The 26,011-nt window shown below is 35.8% G+C and overlaps 1 protein-coding gene across 3 annotated transcripts in view; it reads left to right on the top strand.

Annotated features, from left to right (window-relative positions):
- The window catches only part of LOC141585176 (ankyrin repeat domain-containing protein 30B-like), a 110,118-nt gene extending 86,396 nt beyond the window's left edge, over positions 1-23,722 (top strand). For 2 of the 3 annotated variants that reach the window (XM_074403152.1, XM_074403150.1), the window contains 4 exons: positions 5,154-5,367; positions 6,619-6,802; positions 7,948-8,862; positions 10,263-10,464. In XM_074403152.1, the coding sequence (XP_074259253.1) occupies positions 5,154-5,367; positions 6,619-6,802; positions 7,948-8,862; positions 10,263-10,451 (1,502 nt within the window). In that variant the 3' untranslated portion in view covers positions 10,452-10,464. Of the gene's footprint in view, positions 1-5,153; positions 5,368-6,618; positions 6,803-7,947; positions 8,863-10,262; positions 10,465-20,555 lie in introns of those variants that run through there. The other variant, XM_074403151.1, reaches the window with a different exon arrangement.
- Positions 23,723-26,011: the final 2,289 nt, after the last annotated feature.

Here is a 26,011-nt window from a genome sequence, read left to right as displayed (position 1 = left end):
AGACGGGGTTTCACCATGTTGACCAGGATGGTCTCGATCTCTCGACCTCGTGATCCACCTGCCTTGGCCTCCCAAAGTGCTGGGATTACAGGCTTGAGCCACCGTGCCCAGCTTAAGCTTTCCTTCTAACAGTCTGGCCCCTCTGCTGTAGGACTGCTGAGGTTCTCTCCAGGCCCTGCTTGCCTGGGCATCACCTGCAGCAGCTGCAGAACAGTAAGGGTTGCTACCAGTTTCCTCTTCCGCTATCTTTGTCCCAGAAGGATGCTCGCCAACTGTCAGTCTGTTCTCTCCTTTATGAGGTGAGTCTTTGGATCTATGGGGGTCAGGGAGCTACTTGAGGAGACAGTCCATCTTTTACTGGGGCTTCAGTCCTAAGCTGTGAGCTCCGTTGTTCATTCAGAGCTGCTGGGCAGGTCTGCTGCAGCTGAACTCATAAACCACTTTTTATTCCCAGGTGCTCTGTCCCAGAGAGTTAGGGCTTTATGAGTTTCCATTGTGCTGCTGCCCTTGTTTTTTCTTTCAGGTCTGCCCCGCCCAGCTATCAGCCCACCTGGCCACCCTCTGCCTGCAGAGGCTTTGCTGAGCTGCTGTGGGCTCCGCCCAGCTGCTCTGTGCTCTTCCCTGCAGTCCTGTTTATATGGGTGTAGTTAGAACTGCCTCAGCAATGGTGGCCCTGCCTCTTTTATGGCGGACTCTCTCTGTTGTGGCAGGTTGCCTCAGCAACGGCGGGTTGCCTGGCAATGGCGGCCTGCCTCCTTAGTGGTGGAGAGTCTCAGTAATGGCGGACGCCCCTCCCACTCCGAGCCGGACCATCCCGGGTTCAGCTGTGCTTGCTGTGAAAGGCTCAACCCAGAGCGTGTTCAATCACTGTTTTTGTTTTCCTTGTTGTTGGGGCTGGGGCTTGGGACCAACCGAGCCTGATCACCTGGCTCCCTGACTCAGAGTCTTTTTTTTTTTTTTTTTTTTTTTAAGTTGAATGACCCAGCGTTCCAGTCACTTGTTTAAAAGGCACTGGGATCTCCCTTGCTGCGACTCACTGAGTTGGCTCAAACAGCGGCTCCGGCTCCTGGAGGTTTTCTTGCCTAGGAATCTCCTGGCCTGGTTCGCTATTTCAGATGAATGGGCTACTCTGCTGTCTCAGGGCTCTGATCGCCAGCTAAGAGAGCTCCCAGACCAGTGGCTTTTGTACGGAGAACCGCTGCAACAGGGCGTGGTCAAAGCAGCCGCGCAGGGGCCAAAACAGCCGCACCGGCCGGAACTGCGGCACTGGCGACCCCTCTGCCTAGGTATCTCCTAGTCTGTGGGCAATAAAAATTCGTCTCGAAACGCAGCGTCCACTCACCCTCCGCACTTTCACTGGGAGCTGAAGTCCTCAGCTGTTCTTAGGTGGCCATCTTCCCAGCATTCTGTCAGAAGCTTTCAATCTTGAAGGCAGGTGAAGCAGGAGCTTGCACATCACATGGCAAGAGCCAGGAGCTAGAGAGAGAGGTGGGAGGTGCCATGTACATTTAAATGACCAATTCTCATGAGAATCACTACTATGAGGACCATACCAAGGGCATGGTTTTAAATTATTTGTGATAAATCTTCCCTTGTGATGCATTCACCTCTAATCAATCTTTACTTTCAACACTGGGAATTACACAATTTTTTTATTATTTTAGAGGGAGAATTTGTGCAGAATTCTCTCTATGTCTCTTTTTTTTTTCCCCCTAAAACATTTGGTAGAACCCACCAGTGTAGGATTCTTGACCTGGAGTTTTCATCGTACGAAGATTTTTAGCTATGACTTAATTTTCTTTTATAGATTTCAGGCGATGCAGGTTACCCATTTTTTCTTGAGGTTTGGTAGTTTTCACATTTCAAGGAATTTGTCAATTTTGTCGAAGTTGTCATGTTTATTCACATAAATTTTATATTACCTAGTATTTGTCAGTATCTGTGGAATCAGAAATAATGTCACATTACTCATTTTCAAGGTTACTAATTTGTAGCTTTTTCTTTTCATGAGCTAGTTTGGCTAGGCAGAGGTTGATTACTTTTATTGATCCCCTCAAAGTGTTTGATGTTGTTGAAGTTTTATACTCTTTTTGTGTTTCATTAGTTCCATCTCTGTTATTTTAGTTCTCTTGGCATATTATTAAAAAATCCATAGTTGGGAGCTTATCAGCACCATAAATTGATTCTCATAATTTTGGAAGCAGCACAATTTAAGATACAGGTATCATCAGATTTGATGTCTGAAGATGTACCAATTCATGATTCATATCATTATTTTTTCCCTGTGTCCTTACATGGAAGAAAGGGTAAAGAGGCTCTCTGGGGTTACTTTTACCAGAACATTAATACATTTATGAACACTTGGACCTCATGACCTAATCACATCCCAAAACTCCTACCTCCTAATAACATCACCTCTGTGATTTGATTCTAGCATATGAAATTTGGAAGAACACAAACTTTCAAATCAATGTAGACATTTATTGTTTCTCTCCTCTGCTTCCTTTGAATTTCCTTTTCTTTTTTTCTAATTTCTTAAGGTAGAAGTCAAAGTGATTTATTTGAGAGCATTGTAATGTAGACATTCAGTACTGAAAACTTTTATTTAAGCACTGTGTTAGATGCATTTTACAATTTCTAATGTGTTTTCATTTTCAGTTAGTTCAAAATAACTTCTAATTTTATTTTTATTTTTTAAACATCCCACTTATTTTGATGTATGCTAATTTCCAATAGTTGAGTTTTTTAAATACATTTTTGTTATTCATTTTTAAGTTGATAGCTTTTGGGTCAGGGAACATGTTTTGTGTGACTTAAATCCTTCTTAATCTTTTTATTAAGATGTGATCTAGAGTATAGTCTTTGAGTACTTCTGAAGAATGGTGTTATTTAAGTCTACCATAGTCTTGCTGATTTTCTGCCTCCTTATTCTACCCATTTAGTAACAATTTTAGAAATTTCAGGCTATAGTTGGGCATTTGTCTACTTCTTTTGCAGTTTTATCTATTTTTGTACCATGTATTTTGAAGCATTTACATCAATATGTACACAAGTATTTATGACTCTTACATTTTCTTGGTTAGTTGAACCCTTTGTCACTGCACAATGACCTTATTTATTGCTGGTAATATTTTTGCTATGAATTGTCCTTTGGTATTAATACAACCTCTCTTCCTCAGCCTTCTTTTATCACTTGTTAGTGTGGTATGTGTTGTTTCATCCTTTAACCAATTTCTTAATTGATATTTAAAGTTTATTTCTTATAGGCAGTATACAAGTAGGTCTTGCTCTTTTATCTATTCTGACAATCTGCCTTTGAGCAGAGGTTTTAAGACCAGTTTAATTTATAATGTAATTATTGATAGGGTAAGAGTTGTCTGTTATCACGCTGTTTGATTTCTATTAGTCCCAGATCTTCTTTGCGTCTTTTTTTTCTGCTTCCTTCAGAAAAGTTTAGTAAATTTTATTATTTAGTTTTATATATATATATATATATATATATATATATATATATAATATTTTTAGTGATTGATCTAGCTTTGTATTTCTTTATGATTTACTCATATCTTTTTTGTTATAAGTTTGTTTGGTTATTTAGTGGTCTGCTGTCTTAGTGGTTGCTTTAGGATTTAAGGTATATGAAGTTACCTTATCGCAACCTGCCTTCAAGCAATATTATAACATAATTGTAGATGGTATGAGAAATTAGAATTGAATATTTTCATTTCTTCCAGCCAGATCCCACCCTGGATCTGTGAAACTATAACTTTTGTTAAGTTTAGAACACATTTAGCCAATTTGTCCTCAAATTTTTGTTTCTGTCTCTCTTCCGACCACTTTGGGGACTTATATATTACCTGCTAGAAGTTTGCTGATAGTTCATTAATGTCTCAAATTTGTGAATATTTACTTTCATGATGGCAAATCAGTCTATGTTTGTGTCTACTCAGTGTAGCTTTCATCTCCAGCATTGTAACTTTTATCTCTACAAGTGCAATTTGGTTTTTAAAAGTATCTTCTATTGCTCTACTTGTCTTCTTGATTTTTATGGTAAAATAGAGTTGAATTATTAATAAACAGTTTGATCCTCTTCATTTTGCTTTATATGGTATGAGCTAACTCCCCACACCTGAGGCAAGACTTTTCTGATTATTCATTTTCCTGTGAATAATCTGAAGTTTGCATTGTGAAGTCTGAGTCTTCCCATGCAAATCTATAAAAATAGATTTGTCTCTTCTAGATACTGTGTGAGCAACAGGTGTGATTTTCTCTTATTTTATAAGTCCCCCCGACCACTTGGTCTTAGGTAGTTTCTAGCTCACATGCAATCTTCATTATTTTGCCAAATACTGGGAGGGAGTTTGAATGGGTTTCTTGCTGTTGCTTCTGTATCTCCCTCTCCTACTCAGTGTTCTCTTTCATAATGTCTGTCCGCTTTGGTTTTACCAGACTCTAGGCTTCATCACTGTAACCAGGAGAGTCTGATAGATCCCACCTCAGTTTTTCTTCCTGTGTCATATCTTGGAATCTCTGTCAAGGCAGGAAGCTGAAACACTCATAAGGCTTGCTTTCCTTTTTTCTGTTTTTGTTTTGTTTTGTTTTTCCCCAGGGATTTTTGTCTTCTTTCCCTAATGTCCACCATCTGAAAAATCATTTAATGTATTTTGTGTGCTTTGCTTTTAGTTGGTTTAGCTAAGAAGAAAACTAAGTACCTGTTGTTCTCTTTTGGCCAGAGGCAGACTACATTAGAGCTTCAGCACATGCCACAGACTGGCTAAAATGCTTTCTTTCCCTCTTTGCTCAACTGCTTCCCTTTCAATCTTCATTCTTCAGTGTAGCTATACATTCCTTGGGGGAATTTTCCATGGGGCTAGTATAAATTTAATTCATAGCAATCTGTTTTCTTACAGTATCTATCTGAATTTATAACTTTCACTTTTCTTGGGCTTCGTTTTTCAGGACATTTTAAGCTAAACAAGAGCAAAGGTTTTTTTGTTTTCTGTTTAATCTGCAGATCTTAGTATAATGCCTTCCACATGGTAGGCAATCAATATATATTTTTTCAGTGTATGAATTAGTGAATGTTAAAATTTGCAGACCTTTGTATCCCAAAAGTGCTAATATATTTTATTTCTGTCTCCTCCTTGAGACAGATTCACCTAACCTATCAAAAATCTTGGATGCAGTACCTTCTTGTAAAAGAGCAAGGGAACTTAAAATAGATCATCGTAAACAACTTACAGAAAAAATGAAACAAATGAAAAAGAAGTTTTATGAACTACAAGAGGAACTATCAGAAACAAAAGAAATAAAATTACAGTTAGAGAACGAAAAAGTTAAATGGCAGCAAGAGCTCTGCAGTGTGAGGTATGACATCCTACTTTGAAATAAATATTTCCACTGTTTATACTAAAAGTAAGTAGGATACCTTTTGTACTAGCTGACTGAGGTTTAACTGGGAAAAATATCTCTGCCTTATAGTGTCAAATAAAATTCTTCACTGTGAATACTTCTACTGCTACTTAAATGCATATGTATTGAAATCAGAATCTTAATAGCTATATAGAAAGCCATTATCATTATTTACTTAACCAATTAATTTTTTTGATTTTTAATTTGTTGTATTATAATAAGTGCTGCAAAGCATAACTGCATGTAAATATTTTTCTAAATTTCTAATTATTGACTTGGAATAAATTGACTTCAATATTAAAATATTTGGTGAAATTATAGGTTTTTAAGAAGTTCTTTGTTTATTGCTTCTAAATTGTTCTCAAGAAAATTTATATTCATTTACAAAGAGTATGAATCAGCCATTCTTTGCCCTCCAGGAATCATTTTCCTTTAATTATACACTTTTAACCTTAATATACATGGAGTATAAAGGAAAATATAGGGTAATTTCTGATTAGTTTATTCAACAACTCTTTATTGCTTACATAAATAAAATTAATTCAGAGTTCTGTGTTAAAAATACATATTTTTATTGTTTAAATATTTTCTGTTTTATTCTAAAAGATTTAAAATTTGTTGATAAAATATATAATAAGATACATTTAAAGTATTACTCATAAAAGAAGCAAAAGATATATGGAATAATAGATACTAGACTCTTTAGCATCATCTCAGATTTCATATTCAAATTATTTTTAGGGATTCTTGCCATATTTGATAAAGAAGAATATTAATGTCGAATGAATCTGTAAACATTCTTATTTTTTAAAATGTGATTTTAATCAGTTAACTCTAAATGATCTGTCCTCATTGAGGACTAATTTTGACTGTGTGATACATTTAAATAGTAATTTTCAACTTATAAATTTACTGGATAGCTTATAATATTCTTTTCCATAACAGTTGTTAAAGTTACCAGTAACAGAACCTTTTTGACTGGAAGATGTTCTTTTCTCACTATTTTTCAAGTATATATGTCATTTGGAAGAGAGTAATAAATTAAAGAGAGTAATAAATTAAATACCTGAGAACTAGAAAGGAAAAAAATATTCAAGAGTATAGGAATTTTATTGGAATAATAAACCAATATAGGAAGAGGTAAACCTTAAAGTGAATTCTATTTTCTAACAAAATGAATTTTAAGATAAATATATTTAATGGCAGGTTTACTTTAAACCAAGAAGAAGAGAAGAGAAGAAATGTCAATATGTTAAATGAAAACATTAAGGAAGAATTAGAAAGAATCAAAGAACAACATAGGAAAGAGTTAGAAGTGAAACAACAAATTGAAATGGCTCGCAGAATGCAAGATATGGAATTGAAGACTCCAAGAAGTAATTTCAATCGGGTATATCAATCTCTGGCAAAAAATTTATATTTCTAACTTTATTTCATCCATATTACTTTTAATATCCCTCTGATTTAGTATGTATTATTTAGGTCTAAATCTAACAAAATAAGTTGTCATAAAATTAACTATGACATTTATAGCTATAGTTATTTATTATAAATTATGACATCGAAGTGCTATCTTATTTCAGTACAAAGAACTTTTGAAAACAATGATAATCCATACCATATACTTAGTGGTAATTTATTGTAAGTATTTTGTTCCTAGCAACATAGTTTAGTGTAGTTTTCCTAATTAACATTTAATACTGACTCAAACATTATCAAGAGGAAACAGAAATGATTGCTATAGTAAATAAGCTCATGGTTTTCTAAGTAGAGCTCTATAAATTTTATCTTCTTTACCACTTCTGTTTTGAAATAGAAGACTTCTTTTATATTTATATCTTTATCCAGTAGAATTAAATGTCATTTGGTGGAGAAGTATTGGATGTAGACTCAGAAGACCTGGAGAAAATCCTACAACTTGTTTATATTTTAATCTTTCCATTTCAGAATTGTGATAACTAAATGAGTTCATTGATGTGTGTATGTAAAAGTGCTTGGTACCAACATCTGAACTTATCAAACATTCATGAATATAATTTTTAAAATTAACTATAGTTTTTTAAATAGAATATCTATAGAGCATTCTCAGGAAAAAGGAACTGAAAGAGCTTCAAGAATTTTTTTCTGTCTAAATATATGCAGCACTAATGCTCTTAGTATGGGGTTTTATATAGGTTAGACATCAGAGTGTAAATCCAATTTCTTAGTAGTCACATTGATTTAATCTTTTTTATTTTATGCTTTTGAGTTTGTTGTAATTCAGGGAAAGTTTTTTTCAATTCTGAGGCTCTTAAAAATTATCTTGTCATTTCTGTTTTACGTTCATGAATACATTGTCTTCAAATAAATGTTCGAACTTTGGGGAATGTATGCTCTATATAGCGTGTGAAGTTTTGATTCAATGGTTCTTCAAATAATAGTTATTTATGGAAACCCTTTCATTGTATAAATGTGCAAGTTATTCTCTAATTTTAGAGGAACCATGATATGCCATTTTTTGGGATGCTAAGTAAAAGTTTATTTTGTTTTATTTAGGCCTCTCACACTCATGAAAATGAAAATGATCTCTTACCTGAAAATTCCATGTTTGAAAAGGAAATTGCCACGCTAAAACTGGAAAGAGACACACTAAGACATCTGAACCAGGAGAAGGAAAATAAATACTTTGAGGACATGAAGATTTTAAAAGAAAAGAATGCTGAACTTCAGATGACCTTAAAACAGAAAAAGAAAACATTAACAAAAAGGGCATCTGGATATTGTGAGCAACTTAAAATTCTGACAGCAAAGAACACAATGCTCACTTCTAAACTGAAGGAAAAGCAAGACAAAGAAATACCGAAGACAGAAACTGAATCATATCATCCTAGACTGGCTTCTGCTGTACAAGACCATGATCAAAGTGTGACTTCAAGCGTAAAACAAGAACTTACTTTCCATGCTTCAGGATATGCTCATTTGCAAGAAAAAATGAATATTGATGTGAATAATATAATATATAACAATGAGATGCCTCATGAACCACTTTCTGAAGTTCAAAGTAAATCCAAAAGCCCAAAAATGACCAATTATGCAGGAGATGCTGTAATAGAAAATACATTGGTTTTAGAACATGCTCAAAGAGACCTAAGTGAAATACAGTGGCAAATAAAGAAAGCCGAATACATGTATGAAAATGAAGAAGATAATGTGCACACACACACTGAACAGCAGGAGTCTCTGGAGCAGAGATTACTTCAACTAGAAAGGAAAAATATGTGGCTTCAACAGCAATTAGTTCATGCATATAAGAAAGCTAATAACAGAAGCAATATAACAATTAATATTAGGTTTCCTGAGAGGAAAAAGCAATATCATGTCCTAAAAGAGAAAAATGAAGAGATATTTAATGACTGTAACCATTTAAAAGAACGCATATATCAATATGAAAAAGAAAAAGCAGAAAGAGAAGTAAGTATCAAAAATATAAATTTGTTTAATATTCCTGAAAGAAAATTTAAAGCCATATTTGGCCTTGGCTAAATGCCGAGTTTAGTTGGATGGATGGATAGGTAGGTAGGTAGGTAGGTTAGATAGGTAGATAGGTGATAAATGTATTTACTTTATCAGGTTAGAAGCATACCTTATTTCTACCAAATGAAAGTTAAAGCTGAGAGATGTTTTACTTTGAGTAAGACATAGTGTCACTTACGAAATGTTGAGTTAAATATTTTTAATAGACTAATGACATTGGCTTATACTGCTGAAATAAAAGTTTTAATGTCTCTTTGTGGCCACATTTTATGAACACAATGAAGCAGTTAAAAGGGAATGTCCATATCAGCAATGAGTATTTTGAAATTAAGATTCAATTCAGCAATTTACTTTGACTTAACTCTAAAATTTTCAGAGAAACTAAAGTGCCTTGAAGTAAATTTTGAAGTGTACCTTTCTGCATCTTTTAATAATACTTTTTAAATAGCTTTTCCTATATTTTAGCTGGTAGAATTTTATTTTCATTCATGAAGTATTTACTTAAACATGAACATATTTGAGTCTCAAATTATGTACTGTTATGACCACTCAATTTTTAAAGGCATCTGCATTTTGTTAAATAATATCTTAGTATTAATTTTAGCAATATCAAATTTGAATTAATCATCGCACTGGTATTTACAATTTAGTTTGCATATTGTTACAAATAATTTGCCCATAATTTCTATTTCAAGGCTTAAAGACTCATGTGGATAAAACTTTGTCCCAGGGAAAGATTATTGTAACTATCTGTGATATATTAGCTTTGCATTGGATCCCCATTTTCAATTCATGTATTTCAATACATGTAGAGTTCATGTATAGTACAAAAAAGTGAGTGGAGGAGAAAAACATAGCAGCTGCGGTCAGGAGGGATGTGGTGAGCAGGTTACCTAGGGCGTCTAAAGCCTTTGAAATAAAAATACTTTTATTCTGAGATAGAAATCTATTGGAAAAATTTCAGCAGGTGATTGAATATGTGAGGAACTTTGATGTTGATTTTGTGCTTCTAATAAAAAGAAGGAAAGCATTCCACTGTGTAGAATTTACCTCCACTAGTCCTGCCCACATATTTTTTTGAGACTTCAGCAGGTTGTGAAGCATTACAGATTCAAAGGACAAATGACTAGTGGGATGAATCTGGTGTCTAGAAAGAGATTACCAGTTTGGCAGGAAGATAATACTTTCTTGTGTCCTTAAGTGGATTAGTAATAAGCAGGAATCTGTATGCATAAAGAAAATAAGGTGAATCAATGTATTTGGGGATATTTTTGAAGGTAAATATTGTTAATATGATAAGATAATTCATAAAATTAATAACAAACATGTCTTGTTAGGTCATTATAAGACAACTTCAAAAAAAATTGGCTGATCTCAATAAACAGTGTGTGTCTGAGGCTTCACTAGAGGTTACATCACATTGTCACATGAATCTCCAAAATGAGATACAGGATTCAATGAAGAATTTATTTGAAATCAAAAGTCAAGTATGTATTAAATGTAACATGCCAACAGTGAATCTATAGCTGGTTAAATAATATAAATTGTTTTATGATACTGATTTTCATGGGAATTCTTTTATGTTCATTATAATTAGTTTCATTATAATTTTATCTTTATAATGTGTTTATTTTTAAAACTGGCTGTCATTCTGCAATTTTTTTTATAATTACATTTCCTTTCTCATAATATTTACCCTTGAGAAGGTTAAGAATTATACATCATTTATCCCATAAACTGAGAGACTATTCTTGGGATAAACAGTATTTTTCAGTGATTTGTGTTGCCATGGTGAAGCAAGCTGTGTTTAATCAGAGAAGAATGTTTAATGGAGTATTCCAGAAAATTATCTTATTTCTTAGCTCCACTTTGTGAATGGATGCCAAGGACATTATACTATTCTCCAAAATGCAAATGTTTAGGTTAATATACATAGTATTTGAATAGCTAGGCAATATTTTAATTTTTTAAAATATATTGTATGAACATACAGATATTTAGATCATATATAGTAAGCATATTCACAATGAAAAATAAAAGAAATTATTCTGATACTGCCATTGGATGTTTTAAAAAGAAGTTTATTGGGATAAAATTCACATATTATACAGTTCACCTGCTTAAATTGTACAACTCAATGTATCTTAATACATTCACAGTATTGTATAACCAGCACCACAAACAATTTCAGGACATTTGCATCACCCTAAAGAGAAACGTCACATCTTTTAGTCATCACAGCCACCCACCATGTTTCTTCACCTTCCCTAGTCCTAGGCAACCATCATCTAATTTTTGTCTTTATAGATCTGCCTGTTCTGAACATTTCATAGAAATGGAGTCATACAATTTGTAGTGTTTTATGAGTGACTTCTCTCACTTAGCATAATGTTTTTAGGTTCATCTATTTGGTAGTACATATCAGTACTTCATTTTTATTTAATAATATTCTATTGCATGATTACAGCTGCTATTAATTCATCAGCTGATAGAACTTTATGTTGTTTCTACTATTGTCTATTATGAATAGTGCTGCTATGAGCATTCATTTACAAGCTATTGTGTGGACCTGTGTTTTTACTTCTCTGCTACTCAGTTTTATATTTAGTTAATTGGGCCAACTTTCTTATCTCTCTGCCTTCCTCATGCTATTCTTGCATTTTTAGTTTTTGTTCATCTATCCTCATTTATTCAGAGTTGCTGCACAAATTTTTCCTTCCCATGAAGCTTTCTCTGACTGTTCTAATTTTTATTGACTTTATGCTTCAGGACGCATTTTCTAGTCAGTACAGAACAATTTAACTTTCAATTTTACATTGCTTTATTTTCTCATGAGACATAATCTTGTCTTATTATAAATTTGCCTAAGCAGGTAATAGTATCTGCCATACATGCTACCTGTTATTGTGTAGATTGAAAATATTCTATTGTACCTGTTGTTACAACACAATTAAGTACATTATACTGATAATTTATGTTTTTAGACATTGACATTAAATAAAGTTTTATTTAAAACATATTTTAACAAATATAAAACATAAACCACTCTAATAGAGAATGGTTCTAATTCATACTCATATTTTTTTGACTATTGAGAAAAATTATTTCTGCATTTAAAAAGTTTCTGATTTTGAATCTTCCGATTTTAGAATAGGGATTTTCAACCAACAGTACAGGTTCTCCTGTGGCGTTGCATCTTGATAAACCCATTATAAGTTGAGAATATTGAGAATGAGAAACATAGAAAACATAAACTTTATCTAAAGAAAAATGTTTAATAGAAAAAGGAAAATCAAAAAACTATAAAAGAATGCTTACAGAGAATGAGCATAGCTCTTCCTGAAGTTAGTTGAGAATCAGAAATGTTATGGGGACCAAATGAGAGTTTTCAAAAAATTATCTTAGTTAGATATGAATGAACAAACCTGAAATACTGTGAACTACTGATGACAATGCTTTGAGGGCATCTTTGGAAACAAAAATGTAAATGTAACTATTATTTTTAACTTATTATTAGCATGTAGCATTTTATGTTTAAAAACTTTTTTTACCAAATAAATTTTGGCAGTTTAAATTCTACGAATAAAACTAATGAAAGTATAAATCATTGGGCTGTTTTTAAAAAAGTTATGTTTTCAATCTGTCATTAATGGAATACAGTGTATAAACTGCATGTTATAAAACAGTTTACACACATACAACTCATGAACTCAAGAGAAATAATATTCTTAGGAAAGAAGAGTGTCTCTAGATTTTTAATAAGAATTTTCTTTAATATTTTTTAAAGTCTGAAGACAGAAAAGAGAAATTAAGCAAATGTTTCAAGTTAATGCAATCTCTAGAGCATAATTTGGATCAAAAAATAAAGAAAAACATGAATTAGGAAAAGAAATAACTGGATAAGATTTCAACATTTTAGAACTTTAAAAATATTTATTAACTATAATTTCAATATATTTATTAACACTGAAATAGACATTTGACCTATATCTGCATTTTTATAATTAAACAAGGTATTCTACTTAAAATTTTTTCAGAGTCACAGCACAACCTGAAACATTTTTTAAATACCTAAATATTACACTTATTCTTTAATAATTTTGAAAATAAGAACAATACCTTTGGCATATAATGTCAACTACACTCTTCATTGTCTACTTTTAAATTTTTGTTTCTGAATATATTTTTGTTTGTATTTGGTAATCTTCCTCTTGGTAGTGTGTTTACGTGCTATTCTTTAATATCTAAAAATCTGTCTTTGTTATTTTTGAACACCATCAAAAATTATCTTGATTAACTTTTTATTTGATTTTTTTGTTTTTAAAAATATTATAGATATGTACTTATTTTCTACCAGTTCCTGCCATGCATATGTGAGATACATATATCAATAAACTGCTGTTTTTGATATACACACATATGTGTATACATGTACATATATGTATATATGCATGTTATGATAAAAATAAGTATGACTTTAAAAAGAGTAAAATTAGTAATTTTGTTTCTACCACCCAAATTAAAAATGGAATTTTCCTCAGTGGCTTTGAAACCGCCAACATGGCTACTGTTCTATTTGCTGAGAACTTTAATTTGTTCTCTGATTCCAATTAATATTTTGCTCTCATTATCTTTCTCTGCATGGTTTGGATCCCTTTCCCTTTGTTAACATGGTCCTAGCGCAAATCTTTAGAACCCTTTCTAAACAGTCTTTAAGTCTTCACATGATCTCTCTTCTGATTTCCTTTCTTCTAGAACTATGTCTCCATCCTGTTTGACAGAGCGAGACTCTGTCTCAAAAAAAAAAAAAAAAAAAAAAGGAAATGATTTTTGGTAGAGATAGATTCTGTGTTGCCCAGGCTATGCCTCTTTCCTTGTCCCTCCTTAACTCAGACTGTTTTCTTTTCTAATTTTCTCCTTTGAATAATCTTCTTGATAGTTGTGTGTGTGTGTGTGTGTGTGTGTGTGTGTGTGTGTGTGTGCGTGCTCTTTTCTTCTTATAGGCTGTGGTCAAAAGGTATCAAAATATATTTTTGTGTATTTTGCAAACATTCATATATAAATATGCTTTTTCCCCTTTGATGCTGGTCTCAGAGTGAAAACATATTTAATACGTGTTTTATATTAACATATTAGGTTGGTGCATAAGTCATCATGTTTCAAAAACCGTGACTTTTGCCCCAACCAAATACTAAAATGAATATTAATAGTTTATTTATGAAAACTCTATATATGGTTTTAATATCAATCCTTTGTCATATATGTTGTAAAATTTTCTTCATATTACTTACATAAAACTAAATTTGGTTTGAATGTTTTCAAACTATGTTACCTTGAAACAAATGAGAGAGGATCATAATTTATTGATTGGTTTCTTTTGCAGGTTAGAATGTGTTTATTTAAGAAATTATTAAATATTAGTCTGAAACATTTTAATCATTCTGTACATTTATGCAGATATAAGAACTTTTTAAAAATTACAGAAAATAGTTATAGGAATGTTAAAATGAAGAGCTTAATTTCCATGGAGATTTTAAAACCAGTCTACTTGAAATGGATATTCAGATGAATAAGCTAACATATAATGCACTTTTTGAAATTTGTACTTTAGGTTCTGGGGTACATGTGCACATCATGCAGGATTGTTGCATAGGTACATCCACGGCAAGGTGATTTGCTGCCTCCATCCCCCATCACCTATATCTGGCATTTCTCCCTGTGTAGTCCCTCCCCAACCTCCCCACCTCCCATTGTCCCTCCCTTAGCACCCCAAACAGACCCCAGTGTGTGATGCTTCCCTCCCTGTGTTCATGTGTTCTCATTGTTCAACAACCACCTAAGAGCAATAACATGTGGTATTTGGTTTTCTGTTCCTGTGTCAGTTTGCTGAGAATGATGGTTTCCAGATTCATCCATGTCCCTACAAAGAACATGAACCCATCCATTTTATGGCTGCATAGTGTTCCATGGGGTATATGTGCAACATTTTCTTTATCCAGTCTATCACTGATGGGTTGATTCCAGGTCTTTGCTACTATAAACAGTGCTGCAATGAATACATGTGTATATGTCTTTATAATGGAACGATTTATAATCCTTTGGGTATATACCCAGTAATGGGATTGACAGGTCAAATGGAATTTCTATTTCTAGATCCTTGAGTAATAGCCACACCGTCTTCCCCAATGGTTGAACTAATTTACATTTCCACCAACGGTGTAAAAGTGTTCCTTTTTTTCCACATCCTCTCCAGCATCTGTTGTCTCCTGATTTTTTAATGATCTCCATTCTAACTAGTGTGAGATGGTATCTCAATGTGGTTTTGATCTGTATTTCTCTGATGATGAGTGATGAGGAACATATTTTCATATATTTGTTGGACTCATAAATGTCTTCTTTTGAAAAGTGTCTGTTCATATCTTTCACTCAATTTTGAATGGGTCTTTTTTTTCTTGTAAATCTGCATTAGTTCTTTGTAGATTCTGGATTTTAGGCCTTTGTCAGATAAGTAGATTGCAATTTTTTTTTCCCATTCTGTTGGTTGCCAGTTCACTCTAATGATTATTTCTTTTGCTATGCAGAAACTCTTAAGTTTAATTAGATCCCATTTGTCTATTTTGGCTTTTGTTGAAATTGCTTTTGGTGTTTTAGTCATGAAGTCCTTGCCTATACCTATGTCCTGAATGGTTTTGCTTAGGGTTTCTTCTAGGATTTTTATGGTGCTAGGTTTTATGTTTAGATCTTGAGTTACTTTCAGTGTAGGGTGTAAGGAAGAGGTCCAATTTCAGCTTTCTGCAGATGGCTAGCCAGTTTTCCTGGCACCATTTATGGAATGTAGTTAAGAGTTACACCATGGGATTTGCAGCAATAGCTTAGGCCCTCTATCTCAAACTGCTTGCCCTTGGTATCCTCTTCCCCTGTTTTGAGTGAAAATGGCCAGGCCACATTCTACTTATTAGCAGTAAGTCACTAAGTTTGGCTCATATTCTTTTTTTAAAAATGGGATCAAACATTTTATGTTTTCAGTTGACGTGTACATACATGTTTATGGGATATAGAGTAAGAGTGATATCTCCTCCATATATGTATACAATATGTAATGCTCAAATCAGGCTAATTAGTGTATTAATCACCTCAAACTTCTATTATTTCTTTTTATTGGGAACATTTCCAATCCTCTCTTCTATCTTTTTGGAAGTATACCATAAATTATAGTTAACTATATTCACCCTACAATGCCACAGAACACCAAAATTCATCCTCCTATCTAGTTATTAGCTATTATCAATTTAGTAAATATTACTGATAAGTATTTCAAGCCTTGGCTTCCTTTTCATGTATTTAAAATTTCTTTCTGAATCACTGACTTAAAACAAAAGGAAACAAATATACAATATTTATGCAGGTTACAATTACTTTAAAATGTAACTTTTTGATTTGTTTTTATTTTTAATTTCTGTGGGTACATTGTGTGTGTGTGTGTGTGTGTGTGTGTGTGTGTGTGTGTGTGTATGTATATATATATACACATATACATATACATATATATATGGGTTACGTGAGATATTTTAATACAAGCATAAGATACCTAATAACCACATTAGGGTAAATGGGATTTGTCACCTCAAGCTTTTATCCTATGTGTTACAAACAATTTAATTATACTCTTTTAGTTATTTTCAAATATACAATTAAATTGTTACTGTATTTTAATTTGTTTAGACACAAGCAGAAACTCAAGAAAGCCTATAGCACTTAAGAAAGCATTGATGGGATTCACTCAGGATGGCTGGCAAAATATTAGGGAAATATTAGGGAAAGTTAGAAGACTGTAGTCTCAAACTTTTTGGAAGGCCAAAAGGTTTTAATGGAATGGGCTGAAGGCAGCCAGTTCTTTTTTTTTTTTTTTTTTTTTTAATTGCATTTTAGGTTTTGGGATACATGTGAAGAACATGCAAGATTGTTGCATAGATACACTCATGGCAGTGTGATTTGCTGCCTTCTTCCCCATCACCTATATCTGGCATTTCTCCCCATGCTATCTCTCCCCAACTCCCCACCCCCCACCCTCCCTCCCCTGTTTGCCCCCAAAAGACCCCAGTGTGTGATGCTCCCCTCCCTGTGTCCATGTGTTCTCATTATTCAACACCCGTCTATGAGTGAGAACATGCGGTGTTTGATTTTCTGCTCTCGTGTCAGTTTGCTGAGAATGATGGTTTCCAGGTTCATCCATGTCCCTACAAAGGACACGAACTCATCGTTTTTGATGGGGCAGCCTGTTCTTTACCTCAGAATTTAAAGCCATAGGGTAAGATTAGAATAATAAAACTTCCCCAGATAAGTCTGTTTACCCCACATTTATTTGTCTCTACTCTAATTTGTTTGCTCATGTAAACTTTTTGCTGGATGGGTCTCTCAGGGGGATGTCAAAGGGGAATTACCTGTTAATGGTGTTTACTCTGGGCCCCCAGAACCAAGACCTTTTATAATTTGTAAAAGCACTCTTTTAACCATTTTAATAATCCACAGGTGTGTTGACTTAGAACCTTTGTTATTAAATCTACCACTGAATAAATGTGAGGAAGGATAAGGAGTAGGGGTCAGTTAGCTGCAATCGTCCTCTGAAAACATCTGACCATCATCCCCAGCCCACTCAGATTTATTGTATTCTAGTATGTGAGAGTGTATTCATTCATCCCGTCCTTGAGTCAGGGTCTGCAGGACAGACCTCTGCAGCTGGTGATCAACATCTCAGGTGGTGACTCCGACGTGATTGAGGTCTCAGGTGGTGATCCCAATGTGATACTTGTCACAGTGTATGATGTTGTTTTAATATCATCATTCTCAGCAAACTGACACAAAAACAGAAAGTCAAACACCACGTGTTCTCATTTATAGGTGGGTGTTGAACAATGAGAATGCATGGACACAGGGAGGGGAGCACCTCCCTCTGGGGTCTGTTGGGGGTGAATAGGGGAGGGACAGTGGGGAATAGGGAGGTTGGGGAGGGATAACATGCAGAGAAATGCCAGATATAGGTGACGGGGGGATGGAAGTAGCAAACCACATTGCCATGTATGTACCTATGCAACAATCCTGCATGTCCTGCACATGTACCCAAGAACCTAAAGTGCAATTATATGTCTATATCTATCTATCTATATATATATATATATATTATCTATATATAGATAGATAGATATAGATACAGATATAAACTGAAAAAAAAAAAGATGGAGCTCATAGTTAAAGACCTGGAATTTGAACTCTCGAAAATGAAAACTGTAGAAGACTTTAATAAAACAGAATTAGAAAAATATAAAGACCTCTATCTAGAAGAATGAAATTTAGAAATTTGTTGTAAAATCAACTAAACAAATCAGTCAAAATGTAATTATAGAAAATGTATTAAGCTCATTAATTTGCTTCAAAGGTATAATTTTTAGTGAGACAGGTTCACAACATTAGTGGGAAGTGAAAGTTAACTAGGTAATAATAATTATGGAAAAATGATGTTAGTAAATGAACTGAGCTTTAAAATGTTTGTCCAAGAGAGTTTATGTCCCTTCCTCACTTGCTGGTATTACATGGCTTATTTTTCCCTTCAGATTCACATCTAGTCAACCTGATCTATTAGCCTTTCAGCTAATCACTTTTGAAGCATTTAATTCAGACAGTAGTATTGTCATGAAATTGCTTTTCAGCATATTCCCAAGTAGATATACTAACACGTTTAACTATTGTTTGGAAGATTAAAATTGAGACCAAAATGGTCATGTACAATTACTAATACATTTCACTTTCTGGCACTTGGTAAATTAACTGTCTTCGGTAGTGATCTTGGGTACTATCATTAGACAGCACCCTGAGAAAAACTATCCTATACAACTCACCATAATGCAGAATCAGTGGGAGTCCTGAGCTTGTTTTTCTGCAACTAGACAGTCCCATCTAGGGGTGATGGGAGACAGTGAGAGATCATCAGGCATTATCTTTTCAGAAGGAGCATGCAGCTTAGGTTCTTTGCATGCATGTTCTCAATAAGGTTCATGCTCCTACTATAATCTAATGCCACTGCTGATCTGACAGGAGGCAGAGCTTCAGGTGGGAATGCCAGTGATAGGGAATGGCTGTAAATACAGATAGAGCTTTGCTTGCTCACATGTTGCTCACTTTCTACTGTCTGGCCTGGTTCCTAACAGGCCATGGTCTGGTACCAGTCCGTGGGCTGCGTTGTGAATTGGGGCCCCCTGCCCTAAGGGACAGTGGCAATTAATCCAGGTTAAATGTGATGATATCTTAGCCAGGGATATTAGAGAAGAAGGCAGTGAGAAGTGGTCAGAGTCTGGATTTATTTTATCTTTTTAAAAGCTAACAGATCTTGCACGTGGATTAGATTGTGGGTTGTGGAAGAAAGAAAGAAGTCAAGGATCATCATATTAAGAGGACAATGGAGAAAAAAATGAATACCTCAGTAGATGCTTAAGGGAACTCTGTTAAGAGGCAATATCCATCTCAAATAATAATTAAAAAAAAAACTCTTTGCAAAATGAACACAACAATTGAAGTCCCAAAATGTTCAATAAACAAGATCTTATGGGTTTTGTCTATTCAGCCACTGTCTTACCAGATTAATGTATCCTGGTTGTATACAACCTTAGGTTTTAACAAATACTTGCCATGAACTGAGAGGGGCCTACTGTCACTATGGGGTAAAACTTAGAGGAAAGCCAGCCATGACAGCAAAAGCATGTATATCTTCAGAGTACTTTGGGGACACTCATTACTTGAAGCCATTGTTAAAAATTCTGACAGGGGAATTAGGCAGATTGAACTCCCAGTGAGTTATGAGTCATGAGAATCTTTCCGTAAGGAGAGGTAGCTTGGATGCAAGGGTTGTGCAGAAGATGGAGTTCAGGTGAATCTGCTGTGCCAACCAAAAAGCCCTGTTTGAGTGACTATTTTCCTCTGCAGTTCAGCCATCTAGCTGTGTGGGGAGGCATGCTGACCTGACTGGTGGTTTTTGGGCATCTACTCAACCATCTGGCCCACCATTCTCATTGCCCAAAATATGATAGGACAGGTAATACACCTGATTGGGAGTTTGCCTTCTGTATCTTGTGATAACAGTGTTTCTCCATGTGTGGACAAGCACACCCTCTGTGTTTTACAACTGCAATGAGGTTTAGGAGAGGCTGGTGCTACCTGTTTCTGTCAGGATCTATCAGCAGGTAAACCAAATTAAAGCACCTGGAAGATGTCATCCAGTCCACATAAGTGGCATTTTAAATTTGAAGTATTATAAAAAGTCAACTTAAATCCTCTTACCTGGCACGTCCACATATTTAAAAAAATTTTTTGTTAATTGCAAACATTACTGATATGTACAGTTTGTTGCCCTTTGGAAACTAGAGCTATTTTGAGTTGTTCCTAATCCAGTGATTACACTGGTTACAGTTTTGATGTTGTATTCTGATTAGTTGTTTTCCTCATCTGAGTCACCTGTGGAAGTTAAATCTAGCAGCTCTACTCTCATTGTATATCTCTTTGAACTGAAGGGGCTGAGATTAAAGACTTGTATACTCATTTTAATATCTTTTTATTTTTTCTTTTATATTACCTTTGTCTAGGGCATGAGACTGAGCCGTCAACAGTGACAAACTGGATCATGGAACCTCCAAGTATCAAGTTTGGATAGAAAGGAGCTTGGGAATCTTGTGGTCCACACCTCCTCAATTTACCAAGGAAGCTGTGCAATCTCAGGTCTTCAGATTTATCCCAGAGACTCCACTCTGAGGTTGTCCACAGCATTCTTGTTGTTAGACCCCAACAACAGGCTGCTGGGCCCTGTACTTAAGGACCTCTCTACTGGTCCTCCCATCATGGGTGTGTTCCTGCACACGGAGTGAAAATCTATGAGGTACACAGCCAGTCTTCCCACTTCTAATCTGTTCTCTGGGCTCCCAGGAACCTAAGCTTTTTTCTCAAATACCCAAATGCCCACTGCCCAGGCCTGCCTGGGTCTCCTTACAGATCTAGGCCAGTGTGCACAATTCTGGGCCCAAGGGGCAGCTGTTTGCAAGGGATGTGCACTGAGTGTTTTCCACCCACATTTAAGAGAGGATGTTCATGCTGGGACACAGAACCCAGGTGGAAAGGGAAGAACAGTGGGTCAGAATTCAACTGATGTTTGTCACCAAGGGATACATATTTAAGGGGCAGGTCTGTGCATGGCACAGCTGTCTATCACTGCCTCACTTACTCTGCAGAAGTAGACAACCCCCCGCCGGGTTGACCCAAGTCTAGACTGTGTCCAGCAGCTGTGTCTCATGAGGTAGCCCAGAGTAGAGTTGCTTGCCTTTCCACCTGGTGGCTCAATTGTCTAATTAAGCCCCAGGGTGCACAGGACCTCCACTGAGGGTGCTGAGTGGGATGGACCTGTCCTGCAGGAGTGGGTGTGCATGTCCTCTAATGCATTTTGGCTTTTTGTAAGAAAAGAGGATAAATGTCTAATGTGCTTTTCAGTTATTTTCCAAATTCTGGCAATAGAAGAAATTAGAGAGCATTGAATAAACCCAGAGGATTATTACGTAGGAAAATGAGCATTTCCAACAAAGAAACTGTGTGTGTTTAAAGAAAGTAAATTTGTTTTAAAGCAGCGTAATTGAGCCCCACAAAACAAAGTGTCCAGTGCAAGACAGTAGCCCTTTGGTCAGGTCTTGGAGCTTAGAATATGTTTTATGCTCTTTTCTTTCTGGTTCAGGGTTGATCTGCTATGATGAATACTTTATCAGGGGCATTTTTTGGTACTGGACAATAAATAGGGCCACAGCTGATTGACCAGACAATTTTCTAAATTAGAGGACAGTAACCCCTGACAGGATGGGTCACTTCGTATGTGACTGGCAAACAAAGACCATTTCTCCAGGTTTCTAGGTTGGTGAATCCTCAGAAATGAAGGTTATTCTATTAAAACATTGCTTTTTATAGGACCAGCATGCTTCCGCTGCACAACTCTGCTATCTAAAAGACTGGTTGGTTTTTTTTTTTTTTTTGGAGACAGAGGCTCCCTCTGTCACCCAGGGTAGATTGTAGTGGCACAGTCTTGGCTCACTGCAACCTCTGCCTTCCAGCCTCTAAGCAATTCTCCTGCCTCAGTCTCTGGAGTACCTGGGATTACAAGTGTGCACTGCCACGCCTGGCTAATTTTTCATTTTCAGTAGAGATGGCATTTCACCATGTTGGCCAGGCTGGTCTCAAACTCCTGACCTCAGGTGATCCACCACCCTTGGCCTTCCAAAGTTCTGGGATTTCAGGTGTGAGCCATTGCACCAGGCCAAAGACTTGTTAAAATTGGTATTTGAATAATGATTCTGGTAATTTTTTTTTTTTTTCCGAGAATGAGTTTGCTCTTGTTGCCCAGGCTAGAGTGCAATGGTGCAATCTTTGCTTACTGCAACCTCCACCTCTTGGGTTCTAATGATTCTCCTGCCTCAGTCTCCCAAGTAGCTGGGATTATAGGCATGCACCACCGTGCTTGGGTTATTTTTGATATCTAATACATATGGTGTTCCACCATGTTAGTCAGGCTGGTCTCAACTCCTGACCTCAGGTGATCCCGTACCTCAGACTCCCAAAGTGCTAGGATTACAATCATGCACTACTGCACCTGGCCAGCTTCTGGTGAATTTATAAACCATTTTTTGTAGTTCGCTAAACAGTTGGTTTTTAGCAAATGAACATGATTATTTAATACTCTAGAATTAAACTACCGTGTAATAGTAAATGGCATTTTTCACCACAAAGACAGAGAGATTTGACACACAAAACATATTCTCTATTCATACCTGTTTTTTGTTTTTTGTTTTTTGTTTTTTGTTTTTTTGAGCTAGAGTTTCATTCTTGTTGCCCAGGCTGGAGTGCAATGGCATGATCTTGGCTCACTGTAACCTCTGTTTCCCAGGTTCAAGTGATTCTCCTGCCTTATCCTCCCAAGTAGCTGGGATTACAGGCACCCACCATAATGCCCCACTAATTTTTGTGTTTTTAGTAGAGATGGGGTTTTACCATGTTGGCCAGGCTATTCTCAAACTCCCGACATCAAGACATCCACCAGCCTTGGCCTCCCAATGTTCAGGGATTACAGGCAGGAGCCACCACACCCAGCCCATAACACCTCTAACCTTCAAAAACATGTATTGTTTCTGATGGGGGTTTCCTTTACTAACTTGATTAAATACTTTATCTTTTTTATGATACCTGGAGTTATTCTCATGGGAGAAAATGCAGGTTTTTCCTCGATGGTAAAGGAAAGGAAGGACTGTAGAATTAGAATTTTTCATTACTATCAAAGAGTCTTTATCTTCTGTAAAGAACCTCATGATATGGTATGTGAAACCCAATCAGAAAACATTTTAGGGAGTTGCAGTTGAAGTTTCTGAAATCAAAGAAGCCATCTGCATCCTTTCTGTCTTGAAAATATGCCATATTTCTGGGATTTTAAAAGAAACCCTGCTTTTCTATTTGTCTCGTCTAAGTAAGCTAAAAACTTCTATAGTAAGCTATATTTCGTTTCTATAGTAAGCTAAAAACTCAGACTGTGTCTATTCTGATCAATGCCAGCTAAGCCTTCAGCTATAGAAAATACATGATAATGTTTTTCCATAGAGGACTATGTGTTTTTTTCCCCCAGTAACATATCTGTGAGATTTACGTTTCCTCATAATGGGTCCAGAAGGCAAATACTAAAAGATGTTGCCTGATGATGGAGAATTGGAGAGATGAGTAAAACTTAATCCAAAATTAGATTAGGAAATGTGTTTATATTTTCTGCATGCTTTTCCCAATGCTTTTAACTTCAGTAGTGGTAGAGAGAATGACATGTTATTTGGTCTCTGAACAAAAGTCGGTAGACCTAGCAGGGTTTATCACCCAAACAGTTATATAACCTTTGGCAAATCACTTTACCTGCATTAATCTCCCAATCAGCAAGGTCAGAATAATACCACTCACCCTAATTACCTTTGAGAATTGTGGAAAAATTATAACAACCTATGGAGAATCTAAAACATGCATGCTCTTCTTTTTCCTGGAGTGATGAATTATTTTTAAACCTTCATGAATAGAAAGATTGCTGTGATTTAACTCCAAGTTCTCTGGCCACATAATTTTAATATTTTATAGGTTCTAAATTGGATGTTTCTCAGCAAAGTCCATTGACCACCTGCATCCAAATCATCTGAGTTGCTTGTTAAAATGACAACCTTTCCACCTGCAGGCAATCTCTCTCCCTCTGTCTGTCTGTCTGTCTGTCTCTCTCTCTCTCTCTCTCTCTCTCTCTCTCTCTCTCTCTCTCTTTCTCTCTCTCTCTCTCTCACACACACACACACACACACACACACACACACACACACGCAGTGAATTGGAACCTCTGGGTGTGGCACACCAGCATCTACATTTTAATAAATCTCCAGGTGATTCTTTCCTTTACATTTTGAGAACCATTGCTCCAAAATACCTAAAATATGACTCCATTAGAATGTTTTACCTCTCATTGGGTGTTAAAGGAGAAGATGGTATACTGAAGATACTTACAGCTGAGAATGTCTCTGGAGGTTGAGAGTTTAAGAGTAGGAATCTGCCTAGGGTCAGGAGAGGACATTTTTTCAGGTTAAGGTCTGTGGTGTAAGGGCATGTTTGGTTGCCCCAACATCCATTTTTCTTCACTCTTTCCTAATTGTTCCCATATGTACTGTGACTTTCCCCCTTACTCCTGGGTAAAACTTAATCCCATCTCCCCTTCTGTAGTGATTGGTTCATGAAGCCTAGAGACATGGGGAGATGCTTTCAGGGGATTCTGGGACAGTAGCAAGTGTGCTCCTAAAAGAAATCCATCGAAGAGATGGCTTTCTCATCTGAATGCTGTGGTTGCTGCTGTGATGCTGGGAATGGTTCAGCCAAAGGAGGAAAAACCACTCTCAGAATCCTACTCCTGGCATGAAAGATATACTAGAAAGTCAAAAAAGCAAACAAAACCAAATCTCTTTTTATTGCTTTATTATTTGGCAGGTAAATAAACCCCAAAAGTCTCTGCGTGGTTGTTGAGGCCCTGTATAAAGCCAGCGTCAAAGCCCAACCCACATGGGTAACTTAGTGAGTGTCTTCTGTGTGTGGCCTGGCCTTGTGAGCAGCTTTTGCCAAGGAAGCTTCTCTCCACCCAGGTGAATCTATCTAGATGTTTTCCCAGCTTCACAAGCACATGGTCAGCCAAGAAAGTAAATGCTTTTTAAGAACAAAATCTTTAGTATAGCGTGTTTAACTCTTTTACTACACCTAAAGTGAACAGATTTATTTACGAACCTTGTAAAGAGTTTCTTAGTGTTGCAATTATGTTTTTTAGGCAGTAATATCACATAAAATACTTAATGGACATATCTCAAACTTACTGGAATTGATCTCTAATACAATATTGAGTAGATTTCGTCCAGTTTTTCTCAAGTATTATATTTCAGGAACCCAAGGCCTGTCTGGTAAAGAGCAGTCAGCCTCATCAAGTGGGAAGTCCCATCAGCAAAGGCTTGCCTTTCTGTTTGAAATAACGCTGTGGCATATATTTGTACAGTTTTCTTGGATATTGAAGTTGGCTAAATTATTTGTTGAAGTCTAATTCCCATTCTAGCTTTTAAGCTTGCACCTTTTGTGGAATAGTAAGACTCACAAGAAGTAACATGTGCTTCTGCATGATATTCTCATCTAAATACAGACTTCCTGGTTTCTCCCATACCTGTGACTCTTGTCACCTGCACCCTGGGGCCCCCCCATTCATGAATTTCTCTCCTTGAAAGCTCCTGACATTAATCCCTGTCTGAGGCAATTTTGAGAACCAAATAAATGAATAAAACTATAACAAAAATCACTCTTTACTGATAATAAAAAGTCAGAAACATTGACTTGACCAGTGGTAGTGAGATGTGTTCTCACAGCCTATGAATATTTGTGTTCTGAAATCAGAAATCTCAGGCATCCATCAGACAACAATTCTGTCACAGAATTGCTTTTGTCATTGTTACATGTAATCTCAAATTAT

Source organism: Saimiri boliviensis, chromosome 7 (genome assembly GCF_048565385.1).
Source record: "Saimiri boliviensis isolate mSaiBol1 chromosome 7, mSaiBol1.pri, whole genome shotgun sequence".
NCBI classification, from domain to species: domain Eukaryota; kingdom Metazoa; phylum Chordata; class Mammalia; order Primates; family Cebidae; genus Saimiri; species Saimiri boliviensis.
Note: the sequence above shows the minus strand (reverse complement) of the source record. Positions and strands in the feature narration are given on the sequence as shown.